At 44.6% G+C, this 25,588-nt stretch overlaps 1 protein-coding gene across 5 annotated transcripts in view; it reads right to left on the bottom strand.

The window, feature by feature from the left end:
* Window positions 1-25,588, bottom strand: part of UBN2 (ubinuclein 2) — an 855,287-nt gene that overhangs the window by 382,044 nt on the left and 447,655 nt on the right. For all 5 annotated transcript variants that reach the window (XR_013262361.1, XM_077452498.1, XM_077452497.1 and 2 more), the window contains one exon: window positions 19,145-19,260. Coding sequence is in view for 4 of the 5 variants with exons in the window: in XM_077452498.1 (XP_077308624.1) it covers window positions 19,145-19,260 (116 nt within the window). In the remaining variant the exon portion in view is untranslated. The remainder of the gene's footprint in view (window positions 1-19,144; window positions 19,261-25,588) is intronic.

A 25,588-nucleotide genomic window follows, 5' to 3' on the forward strand; every position in this document is an offset into this window, starting at 1 on the left:
AAACACCCAGAGCAATGCCAACAGCCAAGTTCTCAGTCACCCTGGGAAAATCGATCTGTCTACAACTACCAGCGCCCTCCCGCCGACCCCCAGCCCCAATTTTCAACAAGCTTAACTGAACCAATACATAATATCAACCGTAACCATGACCCCAGAAGGGGTGTAAACCAAATTTAACCCGTAGACTCATTCAGCCATATTCGCTTGCCATCAATCATCCATATGGGCAGTGCGACCTAGCATGTCCATCAATAGGAGCGTGGACAGGTTCCCGCACCTACCCGTAAAGGCAAAGGCAGTCTATGAGTGGTTTCCCAGCTGTAAGCCCATTCCCCAATGTTCGTTGAAGGATCATACCGTAGGATCCTAGTAGACCCGGACTATTCCACGATGCTGGCTCTTCGTGTTGGGGACAGCACCGTCACTTCCTGATCACTGATGAAGTGGATGTCCAGGAGGCTGTCCGCTAAGTTCAAATGTGACAGGCTGGGTGTGAAAGGTATGGAAGTATGAAAGGTAGCCTGCTATGTCTTCAGCAAGGTAGTGCCCGTAGAAAAAAAGAAAAAAAACCCAATGAGCAAAAGGCAGATAAACAAAACAAAAAGGAGAGCCAACGAAAGGCAAAAGACAACCGAACTTGCAGCAGTGCTTGCGTCTCGAATCCCTTGCCGACTACTGTCAGCTATAGAATGCTTAAACCTTGGGAGAAACTACCCTGGCAGGCCTTCCATCATTCTTGATCTGGGTCCAGCAGCAGTGCCCTGGGGGTAGTGGAGCATTTGGGTGTAGCGCTTGTGCCCGGAACTGGTTGTTTCTGGAATTTCCCCTTTTTTTTTACGGGGGCTTAGTTGGGGAAGAGGCCTGAGATGCAGGGATATGATGAAATTCCCTGTACCAATCAGGCAAGTCAACCAGTGGGATCTGGACATCCTGGCAGAAGCCCTGCAGGTCATTGGGTGTGCGCAAGTAAAGCTGCCTGCCCCTGAAATGTCACATTCAAAGCAAATGGGAACTTCCATTTGCATGGCCCTGTGAGCCCGTACAAAGTCAATCTGAGTGTCAGTTTGGCGTTCCAACAGTTTGTTAAACACATACTGTAAGGCAGAGGGGATATTCCCAGGTTCAACGGATTTCGGGATGCCTCGCACTCTAATATTATTCCTTCTCCCCCTATTGTCTAAGTCCTCCAATTGCCTGTTCATCTCAATGAGATGGGCTGTGTGGGAGTCTCTGACTCTTTCCAAATGTGAGATGGCCTTGTCCCGCTTAGAGCCAGCTTTCTCCACCCCCTCCAGCTTCTCTGATATGGACAGGATATCGGCCTTCACCTCAGTAATGGCGGATGAAAATGTGCCCTTAATGTCTGCTGCTATTTTCATCATAGCGGTCAGTGTGATGGGGTGTTCCGCAGGAGCATCCCTTACCTCCTCCTCGTACGCAGATTGCGAGTCTTCACTGAACTCGTCCTCACCACGAGGCTGTGCCATCTTGAATTGGGCCTTGAGGCGGCGGGGTTGCGTCTTAAAGATGTCTGGGATGCTTCTGGCTCCAGATAGCGGTGCGGAACGACGCGAGCGGCTGCGCCTGCTCATGTTTACAGTCGGTCACGGTGATAATCGCGCGGTTGGAGCTGGGGGTTTAGCGGAGCTCTTCTAGTCTGATGCCATCCGCTCCGTGCGCCAAGCCACGCCCCCGGTCAAGTAAATAGTTATCGAACATGTCATGTCTTGAATTTGCGAACACTCCTGAAATGGCGACAAACTATGGTACCTAAAAATCTCCATAGGCGAAGCTTTAAACATTTTTAATGGTTACCAGGTGAGAGTTACAGAGGAGGTCTTTTGCCAGAAATATTGCGCTTACTCCGATGGTGGCAATACCTCACGTGTGATCTGAACATCGTTTACATATGCGGGTGCGACTTATGCATGCGTTTTCTGTGCTGCGCAAACACTTTACGCTTTTTTCATATTCAAATTATTTTTTTTACATTGTCACTTTAAAAAATACCTTGCAACAGTGATAGGTGTTGACAGGTACTCTTTATGGAGGGATTGGGGGTCTAAAAGACTCCAAATCTCTTTGCACTTAGAAGCATTCAGATAGCCAAAGATGGCGATTCTGAATACTGTCATTTTGTTTTTAAATGGGAACCATTGGCAGCTGAGTAAACCGGAAGTGATGTCGCTTCCGTGTTTTTACATAGGAGACTTGATTGAAGCCGTTTCCGGCTTTGCTTAAGTCTCAGGCTAGCCGGCGGACACGCCGGATCGTGTATCCGGTCTCCCGGTGGGACTGGAGGTCCGGGAAAAGCGGCAGAAGGTGGGAGACGTCCCCTCCTGCTCTTGTAGGATAACAGCTGAGCGTCTTTTAGCCGCATGGGTTGTCATCAATGAAAACCCAACCGCCCGCACTAAAAACTGTACCAAAGCTTTGCCTGCAGCTGCAGGCATCATCCCGGTCTAAGCCCTTCAAGCCACGAACGCAAATTTGTGTACGGGTTGGCGCTAAGAGGTTTTAAATAAACTATTATGTACAATATAAACAAATAGAAAAGATCATACAACATCACTGGCATATACTACAAACAGATAAGCATCTTCAAACCATACTACCCAGAAAACCCAAATTTGTATATAAAAAAAGCTCCCACCATCCGAGACAAAGGAGTAAAACACATACTAGACCACCCAAAAATAATTTAACTTTTTTTTTTACAGGTAAGGGGGTTATACCCTTGCAAAAAATGCTAAGCATGTACACACACAAAACAACCAAATGAAAAGAAATTAAACTTTCAATCCACCAGTACATGAACAAAATATAACAAGATTTCATAGGATGCAACACAGAAGTAAAAGTATATGCCCTGGAACGCGGCTGTGGATTACAATGCATAGGGCAGAATAAGAAATCTTTGAAAATAAAAATTAAGGAGAATGTGCAAAATATCCTAAAAGGATAGGATAAACAGTGTGCATCTAAAGACTTTGCCAAGGTTCATACCAGGGACCCCACTCATCTGAAATTTTGGATCATTGAATCTTATAAAAAAAACACTGGCGAGGAAGTCACAAAGTCAGGACACTCAGCCAGTTAGAGTCAAAATGGATCTTACGCCACATTGGTTAAACATAGAATTTGACCGCAACTGATTTATTAGAGATTTTTAACCACATTATTAACCTTTTAAGAATATTTGTCTTTTCTGCTACCAATACTTATATTCACCTTTGTTCCTCTTTCCCCAGTACATACTTGTTCCTGTTATGCCGCGTACACACGATCAGACTGTCCGGACTGGCGGACTTAGCCTGGCGGACACACCGCCCGGACTCTGAAGCGGAGGTCCGCCGGACTTTCCGAACGAGCGGACATGCTCACACACAACCGGACTTTTCCGGCGGACTATGGCGGGAGTCCACCGTACTTTTGAAATGAACGGACTTGCCCACACACGCAGGAAAGTCCGTTCATTTTGCGGTCCCCCCAACCCAAAGCACCTTGTCCCCATGTTGAGGACAAGGGCCTCTTCCCGTAAACCCTGGCCGTTGATTGTCGAGGTCTGCGGGTGGGGGGCTTATCGGAATCATGGAGCCCACTTTAATAAGGGGGCCCCCAGAAACCTGCCCCCCACCCTATGTGAATAAGTATGGGGTACAATGTACCCCTACCAATTCACCTGGTGAAAAAAATGTAAAAAAAATAAATAAAAAAAACCAGGCCTCCGCTTTCTTCCTTTAGCTCTTTTACTAGCGGTGGCCCGGTCTTCTGTCGCCGCCGCCTCTTCTTACGACTTCGGGGGTCTTGTCCCCCTCTTCGAGTCTTTTTGCCGTCGCCACCTTCTTCCTTGAGATGTTGACTCAACGCTCTCTCTGGCCGCAATGACAGGGACGCGGCAACTTATATAGGGACATCGTCGGGTGATGTCCCCGCCCATTATGTCACAGTCCCAGCATCCTCTGGGACTGTGACATCATAAGGGGCGGGGACATCACCCCACACCGCGTCCCTGTCATTGCGGCCAGAGAGAGCGTTGAGTCAACATCTCAAGGAAGAACAAGAACAAGAAGAACAAGAGAAGGCGGCGATAGAAGACCGGGACACCGCTAGTAAAAGATCTGGAAGAAGGCACGGAGGCCCGGCAAGAAGAACCGAAGAGGGGGACAAGACCCCCGAAGTCGGAAGAAGAGGCGGCGACAGAAGACCGGCCACCACTAGTAAAAGAGCTAAAGTAAGAAAGAGAAGGCCCGGCAAGAAGAACCAAAGAGGGGGGCAAGACCCCCAAAGAGGGGGAGAAGACCCCCAAAGTCGGAAGAAGACCCTCGGGCGGCAACAAAGAAGAAAGCCGGGCTCCTCCGCTAGTAAAAGAGCTAGCAGAAGATAGCGGAGGAGTCCGACGAGAAGACCCCCGAAGACCCCCGAAGACGGAAGACCCTCGGAGCTATGCAATAAATTTTAAACCCTTGTGTGGTGTTTTCTTTTTTACATTTTTTTCACCAGGTGAATGAGTAGGGGTACATTGTACCCCATACTCATTCACATAGGGTGGGGGGGCCCGGTATCTGGGGACCCCCTCATTAAAGGGGGCTCCCGGATTCCGATAAGCCCCCGTCCGCAGACCCCGACAACCAACGGCCAGGGTTGTAGGGAAGGGGTGCTTCGCACCCCCCCATGTTGAGGGTACGCGGCCTGGTACGGCCGGGGGGGGCGCTCGCTTGTCCCCACCCCCTTTCCTGACCGGCCGGGCTGTGTGTTTGGATAAAGGTCTTATATGGACCTTGGGGGAGACCCCCACGCCGTTTTTCGGCGTAGGGCTTCCCCTTTAAGTACATACCAGGTGATGGGGCCAGCTAGTCCCCGTTACCTGGAGCCGCGTTCAAAATGTACGGACTTTCCTTCGTGTGCAGGAAAGTCCGTTCATTTCAAAAGTACGGCAGACTAGCACACACATGGCCGGATTGCCAATTTTTGAGTCAAAACTACTTTCCAAGTCAGCCAGACTTTTGGGGAAAAAAAAAATGCGCCGGTTCGTCTGATCGTGTGTACACGCCATTAGATTAGATGGGGTTGCTTACCCCCGTCTACACCACAGTGAATATACTGATAAATATTCCACTTAACATTGATAGGAAAAAAAACATGTAGTATAATAACCATCATTCACATTTAAACTTTTTTTGTAACCTTTTTTATTCCAATTATGTCCACCTTCTGAGTGTAATTATACACCCAGATTGCAACGAAACACATTTTTACTTGTTCATTTCATCCGATAGAACATACAGAAAAAAATATATATATAGGATAAAATATAATCTAGATGCAGTAGAATAATAAACTTCTAATATTTTTATCAATTAATCTAGCACGACATTTTTATATTGTTGGTTATACTCCAGGTATCCCTGGGCTCCGTACATCTCCTTATCAACTCTAGGATATTTATACCTACGCACTAGTATAGGCTTACATTAACATCCATATAGCATTAAGTATCTTAGGTGAGGTTAAATATACATCCAGACTCGAGATGCACCACCAAAAGACCAAGAAACTGATGTAGACAAATGGTGATGTAGAATGCATCTTTGGGCCCTTAGAAAATGGCAAACGACCTTGGACCATGATACCAAGTCACACTAGGTATTGTGGCTACAACACAATGGCCACCATTACCAACAATAAAACTTGGCAATAAAAAAGGATACGAATGCCGACCATTTTCCCCTGATGAAGTCAAGTGGGCGTAACGTAATGAGTAGGGCGTGAGCGGAGGCATACCGGAAGTGATGCCAAAGTTAGTACGAGTTAGGCTTTCGTGGAGTATATGCTTAAACATTATTAGACCATGGAGTCTTTTATATATGATCATAACCATGGAAGATATTGAGGGAGAACACTCAGGATCACCATAGAGATCAATCCAGCTGGGGAGGAGCATTAAAACAATCCCTAGAGGTGAGCAGAAATACACAGACCACCAGATTGAGACTACTGTTCCATGCTGTTAACACAGAGGTGTCCAAACCGTGAAAAAATAGGATTTTTGTACTCACCGTTATATCCTTTTCTCTGAAGTTTCTCTGAAGTTCACTGACTGACACAGCTCCATTAATCTTGATCATAGGGTTGTTACGCTACCATCAGGAGAGGACTAGGCAGAACATGTTATACATGTGAAAAAAACAGAACTTTAAAGTTCCACCCAGGGGGTGGTCCCTCCAGTAACATCCCCTCTGCAGCTCAGTACGTCAAAAAGCAGTATAACATAAATCAATAGGAGGGGAGGGTGCTGTGTCAGTCAGTGAACTTCAGAGAAATGGATTTTATGGCGAGTACAAAAATTGTATTTTATCTTTTGTTCACTGACTGACACAACTCCATTAATCTTAATAACGAGGGGTGGGAACAGCATAAAAAAAAAAAAAACGTCATCCACAACCAGAAGTGCTCCCTAATAAGGGAGTCACTACCTTATCTAGCCGCATCAAAACTTGCGGTCAACAATGCAATAGTGTTTATTATAATCAAAAGTAACCATTTTATTTAAACAGAAAAAAAGAATGCAGAATTGCAACATTACACGGCCGCCTGCAAAACTTTGCGGCCAAAGCAGGCATCAGACGATGCCCTTACATCCACTTTGTAGAATTTGGTAAACGTATGAACTGACGACCAAGTTGCAGCCTGCTACATTTGAGCGACTGACACCTGATGTCGGAAGCCCAAGAGGTTCCAATTGCTCTGGCGGTATGGGCCGTGACAGGAAAGGGGTGCACCTGCCCCTTCAAGGCATAGGCCTGTACCACAATCTGTCTTATCCACCTAGAAATGGTGGCAGACAAGACCGCCATACCTTTCTTTGGACCAGCTACTGATATGAGAGTCTGACTTCCAAAAGGAAGCCATGGCAGACAAATACAGTGCCTTGTGAAAGTATTCAGCCCCCTTGAACTTTTCAACCTTTTGCCACATTTCAGGCTTCAAACATAAAGATATAAAATTTAAATTTTTTGTGAAGAATCACCAACAAGTGGGACACAATTGTGAAGTGGAACAAAATCTATTGGATATTTTAAACATTTTTAGCAAACTGAAAAGTGGTGCGTGCAAAATTATTCGGCCCCTTTACTTTCAGTGCAGCAAACTCACTCCAGAAGTTCAGTGAGGATCTCTGAATGATCCAATGTTGTCGTAAATGACTGATGGTGATAAATAGAATCCACCTGTGTGTAATCAAGACTCTGTATAAATGCACCTGCTCTGTGATAGTCTCAGGGTTCTGATGAAAGCGCCTAGAGAGCATCATGAAGACCAAGGAACACACCAGGCAGGTCCGTAATACTGTTGTGGAGAAGTTTTAAGCTGGATTTGGATACAAAAAGATTTCCCAAGCTTTAAACATCCCAAGTAGCACTGTGCAAGCGATCATTTTGAAATGGAAGGAGTATCAGACCACTGCGAATCTACCAAGACCTGGCCGCCCTCTAAACTTTCAGCTCAGACAAGGAGAAGACTGATCAGAGATGCAGCCAAGAGGCCCATGATCACTCTGGATGAACTGCAGAGAACTACAACTGAGGTGGGAGAGTCTGTCCATAGGACAACAATCAGTCGTACACTGCACAAATCTGGCCTTTATGGAAGAGTGGCAAGAAGAAAGACATTTCTCAAAAGATATCCATAAAAAGTCTCGTCTAAAGTTTGCCACAAGCCACCTGGGAGACGCAAACATGTGGAAGAAGGTGCTCTGGTCAGATGAAACCAAAATCAAACTTTTTGCCCACAATGCAAAACGATATATTTGGCGTAAAAGCAACACAGCTCATCACCCTCAACACACCATCCCCACTGTCAAACATGGTGGTGGCAGCATTATGGTTTGGGCCTGCTTTTCTTCAGCAGGGACAGGGAAGATGATTAAAATTGAGGGGAAGATGGATGCAGCCAAATACAGGACCATTCTGGATGAAAACCTGTTGGAGTCTGCAAAAGACCTGAAACTGGGATGGAGATGGTCTTCCAACAAGACAATGATCCCAAACATACAGCAAAATCTACAAAGGAATGGTTCACAAATAAACGTATCCAGGTGTTAGAATGGCCAAGTCAAAGTCCAGACCTGAATCCAATCGAGAATCTGTGGAAAGAGCTGAAAACTGCTGTTCACAAACGCTCTCCATCCAACCTCACTAGGCTCGAGCTGTTTTGCAAGGAAGAATGGGCAAGAATTTCAGTCTCTCGATGTGCAAAACTGATAGAGACATACCCCAAGCGACTTGCAGCTGTAATCGCAGCAAAAGGTGGCTCTACAAAGTATTAACGCAAGGGGGCCGAATAATTTTGCACGCACCACTTTTCAGTTTTTTATTTGCTAAAAAAGTTTAAAATATCCAATAGATTTCGTTCCACTTCACAATTGTGTCCCACTTGTTGGTGATTCTTCACAAAAAATAAAAATGTTATATCTTTATGTTTGAAGCCTGAAATGTGGCAAAAGGTTGAAAAGTTCAAGGGGGCCAAATACTTTCGCAAGGCACTGTATTTATCCAGATCATCCCCAAATAGCCGTTTACCATGAAAAGGGAAGCTGGCCAAGAGCTTCTTACACAGTGCTTCGATTGAGCAATATTTCAACCATAGAACTCTGCGAGAATGCACTAGTCCTAGCATAAGCTGTGAGGCTTGAATAATATAATTTTTCATAGCATCTACTGTGAAACTGCATCTGATACGCCAGCCCATTGCTGGGCCTTCTGTTCAGGCAGAATCTTAAGTATCTCCACAAACTGTTCCTTAATGGACTGAGATACACCAACTGACCGGCTGCACTACAGAACTTGCTACAGACATATTGCTTTTAGAAAGAAGCTCCAATTCTATCTGTTGGATCCTTTAACAGTGCATTATCCACAGGACATTTGAGACTCTAGTTCACTGAGGTGATTGCAGCATCAATTGCTGGAAACCCCCATTTCTTATAGAAATCCTCTTCCATAGGATAAAGTGTGGATAATATTGTTTAGCCGGATGTTCCCATTCAGACTATATAAGCTTTTTTAGCCATGAATGAACAGAAAGGCACCCCGAGATGGGGGAGATTTTAGTGATCCCAAACCAGAGATGGGTTCATCAAGAGTCTGTGCTGCAGGCAGCAAAAAGGTTAAACTAACCAATTTAGTAAGAGTGTACAAGCAACCTGTCTTGTGATACTACTCCCTCTATATTAGGATCCTCAGAAGAGGATCTATTAGTATCTTCCAAATTTCTTGGAAGATCTTCCTGATCTCCTGCATCTTGCACATCAAAAAGAGGGTCCAGAGAACAAGATGGGGATCTGCTACGTTTAGACCCCACTATGGAGAGTGATCATAGCATCAATCTTCTTTTCCAAATAAAAAATGGTAGAAGAGAAAACCTCCTGTGTGATATTATATATATATATATATATATATATATATATATATATATATATGGACTAAAGTGTCCAGTGCAGCAATCTCCCCTGACCGCTCAATCTGACCGGCCGTATCACTTTTAGAGGAGGATGACATTCTTTTGGAAACGGATTTAGTTTGTTGTAAAACCATTGACCCCTTAAAATCTTTAGAGATGTTCCTGGTCCCTTTTCCACTCATAGCCTGAAGCATAAAAAGCAGAGGCACTTCCCAAAAAGAATGCACACTGCTAGGTTATAGACCAGCGCTATAAGCTGTTATTAATACCTAGCCTGATAAAGCAATGTGTCAAAAGGAAATGCCTGTGTCACCAAACCTGCTCATGTGTCCCTCCACAGCCAGCAGCGGCCACACACACAGTGCTTTTAAAAACTTCCTCCATGTGAAGCCGGCGTCTGACGCTGTTAGCCTTGCAATGATTACACCCCCCACCCCTGTTTTCAAATGAAAGTGTTTTCCAGCGTGAGCGGCGGACTTCAGGCGCCCAGTAAACAGCTGACATGGTGGAAGAGGGGTAAAAACCACCGCTGAGCAGCTCCACTGTTTGTTTTTCTTTTTTTTTTGTAAAGAATGCTTTCGGCATACAATCCCCCTGAAGGGGTTAATTTCAACATGGGGGGCGCAGGAGGAGATACCAGTCCCCCCCTTTTCTACCGGAGGATCGACCTGCTTTTGGACGGAGGAGGAGAAATGATGGCTCCTGACACAGCGCTGTTTCCAGCATAAGGCGTTGAGTGCTCAATACAGCCCCCAGTGGTGACACATAGGCATGACAACATTATAAACTTAAAGGAGAAATTCATAAGAAAATCCAAAGACATTTCTTAGAAATCTTCACTTACCTTCCTGCTGCAGGGTTATCTGAGATGAACCCAATCTTCACGATGGGCTTCGAAACCTTCAGGAACAGGGGAACCTAGAGGCTATCCACAATCCAGGACCTGCAACAGCACCCTGCCAGTAAAAACTTTATGGCCTTACTACAATAAAGTACTGGATCCCATGGTCCAGCTCTAAAAAGAGAAGCATTTGCAAGCAAAACCTTGTTTCTTCGGACACGAGGCCCGGGTACCATTCCTTAGGCCCATTAAAGGACACTCTGAATGGATTCGGTCAGCATGGCTAGCCCCAGCAAGGATTGCTTCCAGTGGAACTCAGCACAGCACATCTTTACTTGTGACCAACACCTTAGACACTGGAGAAAAAAACTGAGGTGCTCCAGGTAATGGGAGGGGTTATATAGGGAGTGCACTTTTGATCTTAGGGCGTGCTAGTGTCCATCACCTATTGGTGGCCTATTAACCCACAAAGTAACTACTATGGCTCTGTGTCCCCTGATGTATGAAAAAAAAAAAAAAAAAAAAAGAAGAAGATTTTAAGCAACAGACCGCAGGGATTCATGAAAGACAGAAGTTGTCAAACAAACCTGATTTCTTTTTATGAGGAGGCAACTAAAACCTTGGACAGAGGGGTGGTGGTTGACATAGTATACTTGGACTTTGCAAAAGTGTTTGACACTTTTGCCCACACACGGCTAATGTAATGTGTAAGGTAAAGTCTACAGGCTTGGAAAGATAGAAAACTGGCTAAAAACAAAAAACAAATTCAGCAGTGGTTAATGATTCTTACTCTGAATGGTCTAAGGTTATCAGTGGTGTACCCCAAGGTTCAGTGTTGGGACCCTTACTTTTTAAGATCTTAATAAATGATATAGGGTCTGGGATTACCATTTCTGTCTTTGCAGATGACACCAGGCTATGCAGTGGATTAACATCTCATTATGCCCCTGCACAAATCATTATTAAGACTGAGGTATTACTGACCTCCATGCATTCCAGAGGAGTCTGGAATATGCAGTTCAATTTTGGGCACCAGTTCCCAAAAAGTTATCAGGGAACTGGAGAAAGTGCAGAGAAGTGCAACCAAACTAATAAGAGGCATGGAGGAGCACTCCGCTATAAGGAAAGATTAGAGGAACTGAATTTATTCTCTTGAGAAGAGGAGATTAAGGGGAGATATGATCAACATGTACAAATACATTAGTGGTCCATATAGTGAACTTGGTGTTGAGTTATACATTTTAAGGTCACCACAGGAGGACAAAGGGGCACTCTTTACTTCTAGAGGCAAAAAAAGATTCCATCTCCAAATCCGGAAAGGTTTCTTCTCAGCAAGAGCTGTGAAAATGTGGAATAGACTACCTATAGAGGGGATTCTGGCAAGCTCAGTAGATTGCTTTAAAAAAGGCCTGGATTGTTTGTCTTCCTCTACATCAACTGTGGGTGAAGGATTGTGTATATGGGATTGTATTTATTTTTTTGAACTAGATGGACGTGTGTCTTTTTTCAACCCGACTATGTAACCATGATTCAAAACCCTTATTTAGGGATCCTGGCATAAAATATTTATGCCCCAACAAAGGCATTATTGGGGAATTTTATTCCCAGCAATATTAAGTATGCAGGGAATCCCATAATGCCAACTTAGCTCTAGCCAGTGGAGACGTTGTGGATGGCAGCCACAATGGTAAAATCCCATGAACAAAATCTGTCATTTTTAGTTCGACCCAAAGTTTAGTCTTTTTAGCATATTTCCAGTCTGTCATGCGTGTAATAATAATTGTCAGCCCCCCTCCCCCCCCCCCCCCCCCATTTTATGGCGAAATAAATTACATGATGTTCTAGTGCAATATCCCTTTCAGATAGTGTGTACTAATAGACTGACGCATCTAAAAAAAATCCTGCGGGGGCTCCTAGAAGTAACATTTGGTAGGTAAATAAAACTTGAGGAAGAGAGGAAGAACATTCATCTTTAGGACATTGATCTTCCCTAACTACAAATGGCAAAGGGAAGACCATATATGTAGATCAAATTTTTTTATTCTAATAAGCAAGGGGAGATAGTTATGTCAAAACAAACTAGTAAGGTTAGATGTAAGATAAATACCTAGATATTTTAACGTAGACGAATGCCAAGTAAAGGTAAATACCAGTTTCATGTTTTTTGCCTCACATAATAGTATCGAAATATTCAATATTTTAGATTTAATCTTTTTAACTTTAAAATTAGATATAGATTGAAATTCCTGTATTAATCTAAGCAAATTTGGCAGAGTAATCCTTGTTTGTTGAACATATAACAACACATCAGCATATGCATATAATATATGTTCCTTTCCCTTCACTTTTTCACCATGTATAATTGGATTCATCCGTACAGCCGAAAGAAAGGGTTTTAAATAAATAGAAAATAAAATTGGTGATAATGGACATCCCGACACGTACCATTTTTAAGGGTGAATGCGTCGCTTAACAAACCATTATCCTTTATACGGGCAGTTAGTTGCCCACATAAAGATGCAATTCGGTGAAACATTCTTGGGCCCAATCTCAAATTTAATCATCAGGTATTCCCAGTCCACCCCGTCAAATGCTTTTTCAGCGTTGGTTGAAAGTAACAGGGTAGGCTGGAAATTATCCCCAACATAGGAAATAATGGACAGGGTTCGTAAGAAGTTGTCCCTTGCTTCACATCCAGGGGCAAAACCTGTCTGATCCAGTCCTATCTACCATGGGATCAAAGCAAGTAGCCAAAACCTTTACTTACAACTTTATATCTGCGTTAAGTAATGATATTGGGCGGAAGCTTCTGCAGCAAGTTAGATCTTTCCCTGGTTTTGGAAACACGGATACAGTATATGTGCAGTAACTGACTCATAAGAAGTCAAGTATGGGACAAGGATCTCTTTATATATTTTATAATACAAAATGGTAAATCCATCTGGTCCTGGGGATTCATCCAAGGGTTTTCAAAGCTGCATAAAATTCTTCCTCTGAATTTATTCCATTTTTTGCAGCGACTCGATAGGGATTTAGGGAGCTGTGCCTGTTCAAGATAATGTAACATTTTTCTGTCTTTCCTCTATAAGTTCTGGGGTTAGTATCTTTCACATTGTACAGGTCTTCGTAAAAATAGAAAAAAAACCTGTGCAATGTGTGCTGCAGTATATACATATTCCCCGGAGTAAGATTTAACTTTAGGAATAAAGGTAGACGTTTTCTTTTCCTGCAATGAACAGGCCAACAATTTGTCCCCATTCGTATCATCTCTGAGACACAAGCTAGGAGCAATTTTTAAGATCCAATTCAAGTAACAATTTAAGCTCCCCCCATTTATACGTAAGGTTTACCAGAGCAGCTGTGCAAAGAAAGTTTGTGTGCCCTTTCCAGATCAGCTACCAGTTGTAATTCAATTTTTTTTGTTCTTTGTTTTTTCTAACCCCCAATTCAATTAGCTTAACCCTCCATATATGCCTTATGGGCTTCAGATAACATAAAATCAGCTATTTCAGGGGACTTATTCTCTGAAAAATAACAGACCAGAGCAGTTGAAAGATCCGTATAATCTGTTCTCTGAGAAAAGAGTCATTCAGCTTCCAATTATATTGTTGTATAGGCTGATCAGACAACATTAAACCTATTAACACAGGGGCATGATCTGAGACAGTACAGGTCCCTATAGTGGCTGATTTTACCAAAGGAAGAGTATTATGCACAGACCAGGTAGAAATCTTCAAACTGGAGACACTGATACCTAAATGTCAGAATGCTCAGAAGTGCTGTAACTGGGAAGGGAGGCATCAGACTCTTAATGCTGTAAGCCTGAACCACTGCCTGCCTGATCCACCTAGAAATGATGGCAGAGAAGGCTGCCAGGCCCTTCCTCGGCCAGTCCATATCCACAAAGAGAACACGATCCCTGAAAAGCTGTAGCCGACAGATACACCCGAATCGCCTGGACCACATTCAAGGAATGTAGCGCAACCTCTTTAGGATGTGATGGGAATGGGCATAGAGAAAGACACTATCCCCATGCAAATCAGACTCTCATTTCGGAAGAAATGAAGGCCATGGATGGAAAACCACCTTATCTTTGTTTAAGACCAAATTACACCTACAGGACAAGTCTGTCAGCTCAGACATTCAGCACACAGAAGTGATAGCCACCAAAAATAAACAACATCAAACAAGTGCTTGGGACTCGATCACCCGCCTGGTGCCATTCAAGCATAAAACTTGGCTTGTTCGCCTCCCAATATGACTAGTTCAAATAAATCTGATTGGCTTCTAGTAACCATGTGATTTAAAAAAATGCCCCTAGTGCGAAACACTGTCATGATTCCTAGGGATGCACCAATACTGGATTTTTATCAACGAATACTCGCCAATATTACTGGGTACTGAAAGTTTACATGGTGATTTGCGCCGATACAAAATTAGTTAGTAAGGTTGAATAAAGACACCAGTCCATCCAGTTCAACCTGAGTGTCTACAATTGTCCCTATCCCTGTACATTGCAAAATGAATGGGCGCAAATTGCACTGCAAGAATCGCATGTAATTTGAACAGGAATGTGGTGTGACTCCTGTCCAAATCGCATGCGATTTCCCCACCACTCCTGTGTGAACCAAGGCATGACAGCGATTTCAGCATAGGTTCACACAAGAGCAGTGCAGGAAATCGTATGCGACAGGAATCGCACCGCACTCCTCCTCAAATGCCATTTGATTCTCTGCACTGTGATTTGCGCCGATTCATTTTGTATGAATGCAAAGTATTAGTTTCAATATCAGGAGCATTTTTAAAAGTACGAGTACTCATGAAAATACTCAGTAATCAGAGCTTCATTAATGGTTGACTTTCCGCTTGTGGTCCATGTTTTGCAGTTCCGACTATGAGTGGCTTCTGCCTAGTATCCTTCAGCGGCCCACTGATATCACTTCTGACGTGCTTGGTCCTGGCCCGGAGTGAAATACCTCTCCCTACATGTTCAGTTACATTGCCATAACCATTTTAAAAGCTGGCACTAGATTCTTTGAAGGACTGCTGTAACATTGGTTATGCGAGTGTCTGCCTAAGACATAGTCATGGCCAAAAATATTGGCACCCCTGCTTTTCTGTCAAATATACACCACTTCGCCCAGAAAATTGTTACAATTACAAATTTTTAGGTATTCTCATGTTTATGTTGTTTGTATTGATAGGACACAAAAAGTGGAGAAAAAGCCAAATCGGACATTCCACCAAAACTCCAAAAATTTATTAGACAAAATTATTGGCACCTTCTTAAAATTTTAAGAAATATAGTGCATTTCAAGTTTGTGATGCTCCTGTAATTTGTAAATAAAATCCCCTGTATCAAGTAACAGGTGCTGAGACTATAGCAATCACAATGGCAACCAGCCAAAATGGAGCAAAATTTAGTCAATCTTTCTGTTGTGTCTGTGTGCCACATGGAGCATGGAGAACAGAAAGAGCACCAAAGAATTGTCTGAAGATTTGGGAACAAAAATTGTGGAAAAACATGGACTATCTCAAGGTTACAAGTCCATCTACAGAGATCGTAATGTTCCTGTGTCCACTTTGTGCAACTATGTCAAGAGGTTTACAGCCCATGGCACTGTAGCCAATCTCCCTGGACATGGATGAAAGAGAAAAATAAAGGCACTGTAAAAAAAACTGAACACTTGTCCGTCTTTTGCATCATGACATCACGTTTGGTTTACTGAAGACTTAAAGGCACCAGATTTAACCACTTAAGGACCAATCCTCTTTTTGACAATGGCTGTTTACAAGTTAAAATCAGTTTTTTTTTTGGTAGAAAATTACTTAGAACCCAAAACATTTTTTTCAGACACCCTAGAGAATAAAATGGAGGTTGTTGCAATACTTTGTCACACTGTATTTGCACAGTGGTCTAACAAGTGCAATTTTTTGGGAAATAAATACATCTTTTGACTTAAATAAGACAGCAGTAAAGTTAGCCCAATTGTTTTCTTATATTGTGAAAGAGAATGTTACGCTGAGTAAATTGATACCCAACATGTCATATGTCAAAATTGTGCCCGCTCATGGAATAACAAACTTTCACCCTTAAATATCTCCATAAGAGACGTTTAAAAATTTCTACGGGTTGGCGACGTGCGAAACTGTCGTATCCGCTTACTACTACCTCCTCACCGGTGACCTCATTTCTGTTCACGCCTAATATCCCGGACAGCATGACCTCATAGATGTCCCACTTTTGGATGGAAAGAGACCTATTCCACTATGGCCACCTGATAGACCCCAGAACTAGATTTTTGAAATCCTTCCAGGACCTGCAAAACACTTTTAATTTACCCAAACAGGCCTTCTTTAGTTATCTGCAACTGCGGCACTATGCACAATCGTTTGTGACCAACCTTCGCTTTTCCCCTTTAACTGAATTAGAAAAAATATACTTGGAGGGCTCTTCCCCAAAGGGTATGATCTCCCGCACCCATCAGCTTCTGATCATGTCCCCGTCACCAGACGGGCCACGACATGCCTATATGGGCAAGTGGGAGCAGGTCCTGGGTGAAACTATACCCCTAAGCACGTGGCAGCGTATCTGGTCACAGGCTTCCAGAAGCTCCATCTGCATGCTCTACAAGGAGAACCAATACAAGATCTTATTCCATTGGTATCAGACCCCGGCCCTGCTCCACTCCATATACCCATTGACTGACTCTCGCTGCTGGCGATGTCATAAAGATAGGGGAACGCTATTCCATATCTACTGGACGTGCCCCCTACTTCTCCCATACTGGCTGATGGTGCAATCTTTGCTCCGATCTATCTTCGGCGCTGAGGTGCCCTTAGATCCCCAAATTTATCTGTTAGGTCTGCCACCCGTCTCCTTCACAAAAATGTCACAGAAACTATGGTAGCATGTGTTAACAGAAGCACGCTGCCTGGTGGCCCTAAAGTGGAAACAGACGGACCCCCCCCCCCCCTATTTGAACTCCACACCAGGATCAGAGATGTTAAGAGAATGGAATACCTGACAGCCTCCCTGAATGACACCCTTGATAAGCACAATAGAATATGGGAACCTTGGGTCCTATTGGAGACTCCGCCAGCCTTATGATACACGGCTCTCTTCTCACCGGGCCTAATGCTGCATGAGGTGGCTGTTTCTGGGACAATGCTAAGCCCCTGGGGCGGGAGGCTGCCTTAACCCTCTTACACTCTATCTCTTATCTTTCTCTCCTTTTCTTGACTTAGCTTTCCCCTCCTCTAATGCTCCTATTTCTATTTGTTAAAAAGACATGGTACAGGAGGTTCACTATTGCGGCCCTTTTATTATATAGTAGCTCACTATGATGTCAGGGGTCATAAACTTCATGAACCGGCACCTAGTCCTACCCCTAGCTATGATGTTGGATCAACTGGCAATCTGATGCTGTGATTATTATTGTACTATGTATCCTCCTGTGCTCTTTATTGGAAATGCTTTGTTCTCTTTCTCCCTTCTTTTTGTTGACCCCCTCTTATTTATGTTCCCCTCTTTTTTTTTTTTTTTTAATTAATAAAAATTGTCAGTTTTCAAAAAAAAATTCTACAGGTTACCATTTTTGAGTTACAGGAGGAGAGAGTTAGAATAATTGCTCGTGCTCCAACGATAGCTCGCATGTTTGGTTTGAACGGTAGGGGGCAGGGTATAAAAAAAAAATAAGAAAAAAAAAATATGTAAGCGCCCAAGCGAACGCATATAAAAGTCGCGCCCACAAATGTAAATCCTGTTCAAACACCACATGTGAGGTATCCCCGTGATCGTTAAAGTGAAAAGAATAATTCTAGTGCCAGACCTCCTATGTAACTCTAAACATGTAACCTGTGGACATTTTTTAAGCTTCGCTTATGGAAATTTTTAAGTATCGTAGTTAGTCGCCAGTCCACGAGTGTGTGCAATTTTGAAGCATGACATGTTTGTATCTATTTATGCAGCGTATCATCTTTCCCATTATTAAATAAAATGGGCTAACTTTACTGCTTTGTTTTTTTATTTTTTTTAATTCATGAAAGTGTATTTCTTAGAAAAAAAAAAGAATTTGAAAGGCCACTGTACAAATACAGCGCAGCATAGAATTTTGCAAGAATCACCATCTTATTCTCTAGGGCCTCTGATAAAAAAAAAAAAAAAAAAGTTAAAATACTGATTTTAACTTGTAAGCAACAAGTGCCAGAAAGAGTTGGGCATAAAGGGGTTAAAGTCAATAAATCATTCTTTGCAACTTTGCTGTTTATCTTATTTTGCCACAAGTGAAATTGTTTACATGTACCCAAAATTCTTCTATACCAAGCAGAGTGAAAAGAAAGAAGAAATTCATTGTATGACAGCAAGGCAAAGGTTATTTTGTACAAGTACAGGGTTTATTTTATAAATTCTTTATTTTTTTTCTCTTTTCTTTCTATTTCGTTATATATCTACAACTTTTTTTAACAGCTCTATCTTATAATATTTCAATCCATACCTCAATTCCACGTCATCCTCCCCCATCCCTCACCATTCCCTCCCAAGAAAAAAAAAAAAAAAAAAAAAAAAGAATTTTCATAATAATCCCCCCCTCACCCCGCCAGCTCTACCATATTTCAAATGTTTTACATCATACTTTCTCTATAATTTAGATATGGAGCCCAAATCTTCTGATATTTCTCATCTTGATCTCTCATTGTCATTGTTAAATTTTCCATTTGTTGGATTTCTGCAATTCTCTGAAACCACTGTGCTCTAGCTGGAGGGTTGCTTTTTTTCTACAGGGTTTATAAGACCAGTAAGGGAAAAAAAAAAAAAAAGTCAATCAAAAACAAAAAACTTACTTTGTACTTTTGGCCTGATGTGCCTGGTAGTCCTCTTGGTACCTGTTGAGCTGTCCAGGCATCACATTGCTGATAGCCACTTTTAGTCTTTGCAATGGCTCTTTCAGTCGGTCATCCTATAAAAGTTAGCACACACTAGCAAAAAAGACATAATGTGTATATAGACAAAAAACTATTTAAATTTCATAGCCAGAGGTTATCTTTTCTGTTACAATACTCAAAACACAAACATTCCAAAAAAATCTTGCTTGGAACACAAGTTTTTTTTTAGTAAAGGTAATTAGGACTAGTAAACCAAATACAAGGCTGAGACTACTATGTCTCTTGAAGAAAAAAAAGTGACTGAAAATAAAAAGCTTGCACTATGTAGATGTCAGAAAAAAAACATTCCTTTAACCACTTGCTTGCTGGGCACCTAAACCTCCCTCCTGCACAGACCAGTTTTCACCTTTAAGCGCTGTCACTCTTTGAACAATTGTGTGGTCATACAACACTGTACCCAAATGAAATTTCATTTTTTTTCCCACAAATAGAGCTTTCTTTTGGTTGTATTTGATCACCTCTGGAAACGGTTTAAAAAGAAAAAAATACCCGTTTATATTTTGTTAATAAATTTAGCAAACAGGTAATTTTTCTCCTTCATTGATGTTCGCTGATGAGGCTACACTGATGGGCACTGACAGGCTGCACTGATCGGTGGCATTGGTGGGCACGTGGCAACTTCGCCTCTTTGGGACTGATGTCCCTTCAAACAGAAGACGGCGATCGGCTTTATTTCTACTCACGCTGTCAGCGTGAGAAGAAAAAAAAGTAGGATTTTTTGTACTCACCGTAAAATCCTTTTCTCTAAGTCACCAACTGACACAGCTCCTCTTTTTAGACCATTGGGTTGTTACGCCACCTTTAGGAGAGGACTAGGCATCATATGTTAACATGTAATCAAATAACTCAGAACTTCTAGTTCAGCCCAAGGGGCGGTCCCTTAGGTAACAACCCCTCAGCTTGCCTTGCAGCTTCAGTAAGTCAACAAGCAGTAAAACGTAAAGAAAAATAGGAGGGGCAGGTGCTGCGTCAGTCGGTGAATTACAGAGAAAAGGATTTTATGGCGAGTACAAAAAATCCTATTATTTTCTCTTATATTCACCGACTGACACAGCTCCTCTCTTTAGACCATTGGGACGTCCCCAAGCAGTGCCAAAACAAGGGGTGGGAAAAACAGCATAAAACTTCATCCACCATGGCATATGGTAACTAGTATAAACTTTACCCACAAAAAAAACTACAGTGTGTGAGTATAACCAAACTTTTTTACCCACAAAAAAACAGGGTGTTCCTCAACAGATAAGCACTACCCTCAAACCACATCAGAACTGCGGTAACAAATGCAACAGTGCATTTACATAAAATTACTGCGTTTTTACACAAAAAAAAACACAAGGGAAAAAAAATGTATGTGCAATTGCAATTATAAAGCCGCCTGCAAAACTTTGCGGCCAAAACAGGCATGAGTCGATGCACTGACATCTACCTTGTAGAATTTTGTAAAAGTGTGAACAGACGACCAAGTCACCGCTTTACATGAGCGACAGACGCTTGATGTCGGAAGGCCCAAGACATACGATTGCCCTTGTGGCGTGGGCCATGACCGGAAAGGGGGGCACCTGCCCCTTGCAAGCATAGGCCTACAAAACGATCTGTCTGATTGGCCTGGAAATGGTGGTCGACGAGACCGCCATGCCTTTTTTTGGACCAGCCACCAAAACAACCAGGGAGTCTGACTTCCGAAATGGAGCCGTTGCAGACAAATACACCCTTAGAGCCCGAACCACGTCCAGGGCATGAAGGGCCACTTCCTTAGGATGTGTTGGATTAGGACACAGAGATGGTAACACAATGTCTTCATTGATGTGGAACGCCAAAACCGACTTCGGCAGAAAAGAAGGTTGGGGACGCAACACCATCTTATCCCTGTGGATAACCAGATAGGGCGACTTGCAAGAAAAGGCAGCCAGTTCCGAAACCCTCCTGGCCAATGTGATGGCCACTAGAAAGACTACTTTCTGGGAAAGAGTCAACAGGGGAATCTCTCTGATATTTTCAAATGGTGGTTTCTGAAGCACAACACCAGGTTCAGATCCCATGGAAGTAACGATGGACGCACAGGAGGAACTACATGACGGACCCCTTTAACAAAAGTGCTCACTAGAGTGTGAGATGCCAGGGGTCACTGAAAAAAGACAGCCAGAGCTGATATTTGTCCCTTATGGGTGCTTAAAGCAAATTTCTGGTCTACTCCTTGCTGTAGAAACAGCAGGATCCTGGATATAGGAAAGGAGCGCGGATGCCATCCTTTCTCCTTACACATGGAGATGTAGGTCTTCCAGGTATGATGATATATCTTCTGAGAAGATGATTTCCGCGCTCTCAGCATAGTTGGGATCAGGAGTCTAAAAGACCCCGGTTCCTCAACACCTGGCTCTCAATAGCCGTTAAAATCAGCGATGGTAAAGCAGGATGGAGAATCGGACCTCGAGACAGAAGGTCTTCTCGTAACGGCAGTCACCAAGGGCCATCCGCCACCAGGTACACTATGTCTGTGTACCAGGGACGCTGGGGCCAATCTGGGGCAATCAGAATTACTGGGATTCCCTCAGCCTCCACTCTGCGGAACAGACATGGTAACAGTTTTAGCGGAGTAAAGGCATAGATCAGCTGGTACTGATCCCACGGAGCCACCAGGATGTCTGCCCAAGGATCTCTTGTCCTGGACATGAATCTAGGCACCATCCAATTGATACAGGAGGCCAGAAGATCTACGTCCGGTGTGCCTCCGGATGCAACGCACATTCTCCTGGGTCTAGCACCTGACGACTTAGATAGTCCGCCTGCCAGTTCTCCACTCCCGGGATGTAAATGGCCGACAGGTACATGTTGCTCTGCCCACTGAAGAAAGTGAGCGACCTCCCGGGCGGCCGAGCTTCTTGTTCCTCCTTGGTGATTGACGTATGCTACTGCCGTGGTATTGTCAGATTGGATCCTGATCGGACACCCTCCAAGTCTTATCGACCATGTAAAGAGGCATAGCCTGATCGTTCTCAGCTCGAGCAGATTAATCGGCAACTTGGATTCCTCCACCGACCAGAGGCCCTGGGTCGACTGAACTCCCATTACTCCACCCCAGCCCGATAGGCTGGCGTCCGTCGTGATCACTGTCCACAGAGGTGTGAACAACTTCCCGGAGCATAGTGTCGGGGACCTCAGCCACCAGATCAGGGAATACCTGACTGTCTGGCTCACCTGAATCTGTCGATCCAGGGACAATGAAAATTTGTCCCATTTTGTCAAAATCTCCTTCTGCAGGACTCTGGTGTGAAACTGGGCATACGGTACTGCCTCGAAGGAGGCCATCATGAGTCCCAGGACTCGCATGCAAGAGCGTAGCGATAGCGATGACCACCTGCGGTTAATCAACAGCTTTACCGTGGCTCTGATAGTCTGCGACTTGTCTGAAGGGAGAAAAAAAACTCTTGCTTCCATGGAGTCCAGCAGTAAGCCTGCTCCAAGCGGTGAGTAGGTACGATCACCGACTTTAGGTTCAACAGCCAACCAAATTCCTGCAGGGTCTGCTTGATCACCATGCACTCAGAAGAAGATCGTCTAGGTTTCCCACGATCGCAATCCCGCGTTGCCGCAGAAACTCCAAAACAGGAGCCAATACCTTGGTAAAGACTCGGGGGGCTGATGCCAAACCAAAAGGGAGAGCCACAAACTGGTATTGGGCTTCCCTGACTGCAAATTGCAGAAACTTCTGAGGCATATGGTTATGTGCAGGTATGCATCCTGGATGTCTAAGGACGCCAGGCAGTCCCCTTGATGGAGTGCAGAGACTACTGAGCAAACGGATTCCATTCTGAACCTCTGGGCTTTCAGGTCCAAGATTGGACGTACCCCTTCCATTTTGGGGACTACAAACAGGTTTCAGTAGAACCCCTGGAAATGTGCCAATTCCGGAACAGGTACTATCGCCCCACGACTCAGCAGGACCCTTACCGCCCCCAAAAGGGCCTCCCGGCGACCCAGGAATACGGGTATGCTGGAGGGGAAGAATCTGTTTTGCAGCCAAGAGAGGAGCTCCATCTTGTAGCCTGAGGAAATCAGATTGCAGACCCATTGGTCAGACAACCGAGAGGTCCACCGGGCTGCAAACTCCCAAAGGCAACCCCCCACCTGTGTTGCGGGCGGTGGCAAACCTTCATGTGGTAGCACTTTAGCTCACAGGCTTGTTATGCTTGCGGTTCCAGAGACGCTTTGGTCCTTCAGAGGTCGTCCTGTCGGCTGGGGACGCTTAGTCAAAGCCCCGAGCGGACGAAAAAGCCGTTTGTGAGAGGAGACAGAGGGCCCATGACTACGGCGTGGCTCCTTAGCCTTCCTGCCTGTGGGAGTAGTGTACTCTTACCACCTGTGGCATTTTTAATGTCATCCAAAGAGGCTCCAAAGAGCCAGTCGCCAAGGAAGGAAAGATCCGTCAGGGCTTTCTTAGATGCTTGGTCAGCAGACCAACATTTTAACCAAATCAGGCGCATCAGCACCACTGCTGACACTGAAGCCCTGGATAACAGAGGAAGGATATACAGGGCTGTATCACAAATGTACTTCAGGCCTTGCACTAGTTGGTCTGCTAGTTCCTGTTCTCCCAATTCACGGTACAACAGTTTTTCCCACTCAGTGTCTGCGACACAAGTGCGGATGCCAGTACTGGTCGCATGGTTGACTCCCAAACCGTAAACAAGGAATGAGCCACTGCCTCGGTCTTCCTGTCCATGAGGTCCTTAAATGCAGGAGTCCCCCCTACCGGTATCGTGGTTACTTTGTTTAACCTTGATACTGGGGGGTCCACGACCGGAGGAGCCAACCATTTTTTTGAGAAGGCTCTCCTCAAAGGGGTAACGCACCGCAATGTATTTGGGGATCGAAAAGGTCCGTTGCAGTCGACCCCAAAGTAAATTAACTTATCAAAATAAGTCCGATACGGGAACACCTTAGGTGAACGGGCTGGCTTACGGGACCCAAAAGGGACCGCTACATCAGCAGAGGGATCTGCTGGCTCCTGATTCTTCAGGGTACAACGCACAGCTGTGATAAGTGCTCCAACAAGCCCTTTGTTGCACACGGACCTGGACGGGAACTCATCCTCACTGTCCGATCAGTCCTGTTCAGCATCATCTGAAACAACAGAGCAGGGTCCGAGTATGCACCAGAGCTCTCCCCGGAGGACCGGGGGGGGGGGGGGGGGAGGGCCGCATTATACCACCTTTGTGCCCACTCACTGCCTCCATCTTGGCAACTAACGAATTGAGGACCGCCGAAAAAGCGTCCAGAGGCACTGCACACTCTGCACGTGAACCGGTTGCAATTGCCTGGATTACGGGGGAAGAAACACCAGTTTCTAAAGCCGTTCTGACCCTACCCTGTTTGCCGCCTGATGAGGACTTAGGACAGTGATGTAACTGCTGCTGGCTGAGAGGCTCTTTCCCGCAGGACTGACTGGTTCTGCACTGTCCAGCTAGTAGTGCCTGTGTCCTGTGTCAGCTCCCAGGTGCAAAGGAGAACCCACTGCGCTGTCCAGAGCTGCTGCAAATGGCATTGGAACTGATCAAAAACATGCTCAGGCTTCAAGAAAATGGCCGCTGAGCGTCCAGTATAAAAGGACAAACACAGGGAAGCATGCTGATCCTTGCCCCACTAAAGTTGGCCACCGAACACTGTATACCATGAGGGACAGTGAAACAAAAACAGGCAGAGAAAGGATGGTGAACAGCGCTACATCGATCCACAGGTACAGCCTCCAGACACACTCAGGGAGAGATCCACACACATCCAGGGCACAGCCAGCAAGCGCAGTCCCCCCCCAGAGAGCCCCTGCATATGACACACACACACACACCACTCATCAGCTACATGCAGCATCCCCCACTGGAGGGGAGAGGGGATATAGGGACAGGGAGAGAAGAGAGTGAGGTGAGGGACCCCCGAATCGACCTCCCAGGAAATGCCCAGCTGCTCAGCCCCACTGAAGCAGGGAGAGCTGTACTTACCTGTCCTGCAGAGCTGGAAGACATCCCATCACAGACCCACTCTCCGATCAGTACAGGGTGACTGCTGGCCCGGAACACTGACACCAGACATCAGTAGCCCGGTCATGTGTACGCCCCAGAGCATTAACGCTCACCGACCGCCTCTGAAGTGGAGGCCTGTCGTGGCCAACCCAGTGCGGAGCTCTGGTCTGCACACGCTCGCTGGCCAGGCTGGGGGGATTACAAGTTTAAGATTATCCAGCCTGTCACCCAGCCGGCTCTTGATAGCAGATCATAGGATCTTTAAACTTGCGCAAAAAGCAAAGTTTCTGCAGAAAAAACATGGACCGATGGGCCTGTCAGGGTTCAT

This window comes from Lithobates pipiens, unplaced genomic scaffold, assembly GCF_037356315.1.
Source record: "Lithobates pipiens isolate NorthernLeopardFrog02 unplaced genomic scaffold, aLitPip1_a1.2 Scaffold_23, whole genome shotgun sequence".
Taxonomy (NCBI): domain Eukaryota; kingdom Metazoa; phylum Chordata; class Amphibia; order Anura; family Ranidae; genus Lithobates; species Lithobates pipiens.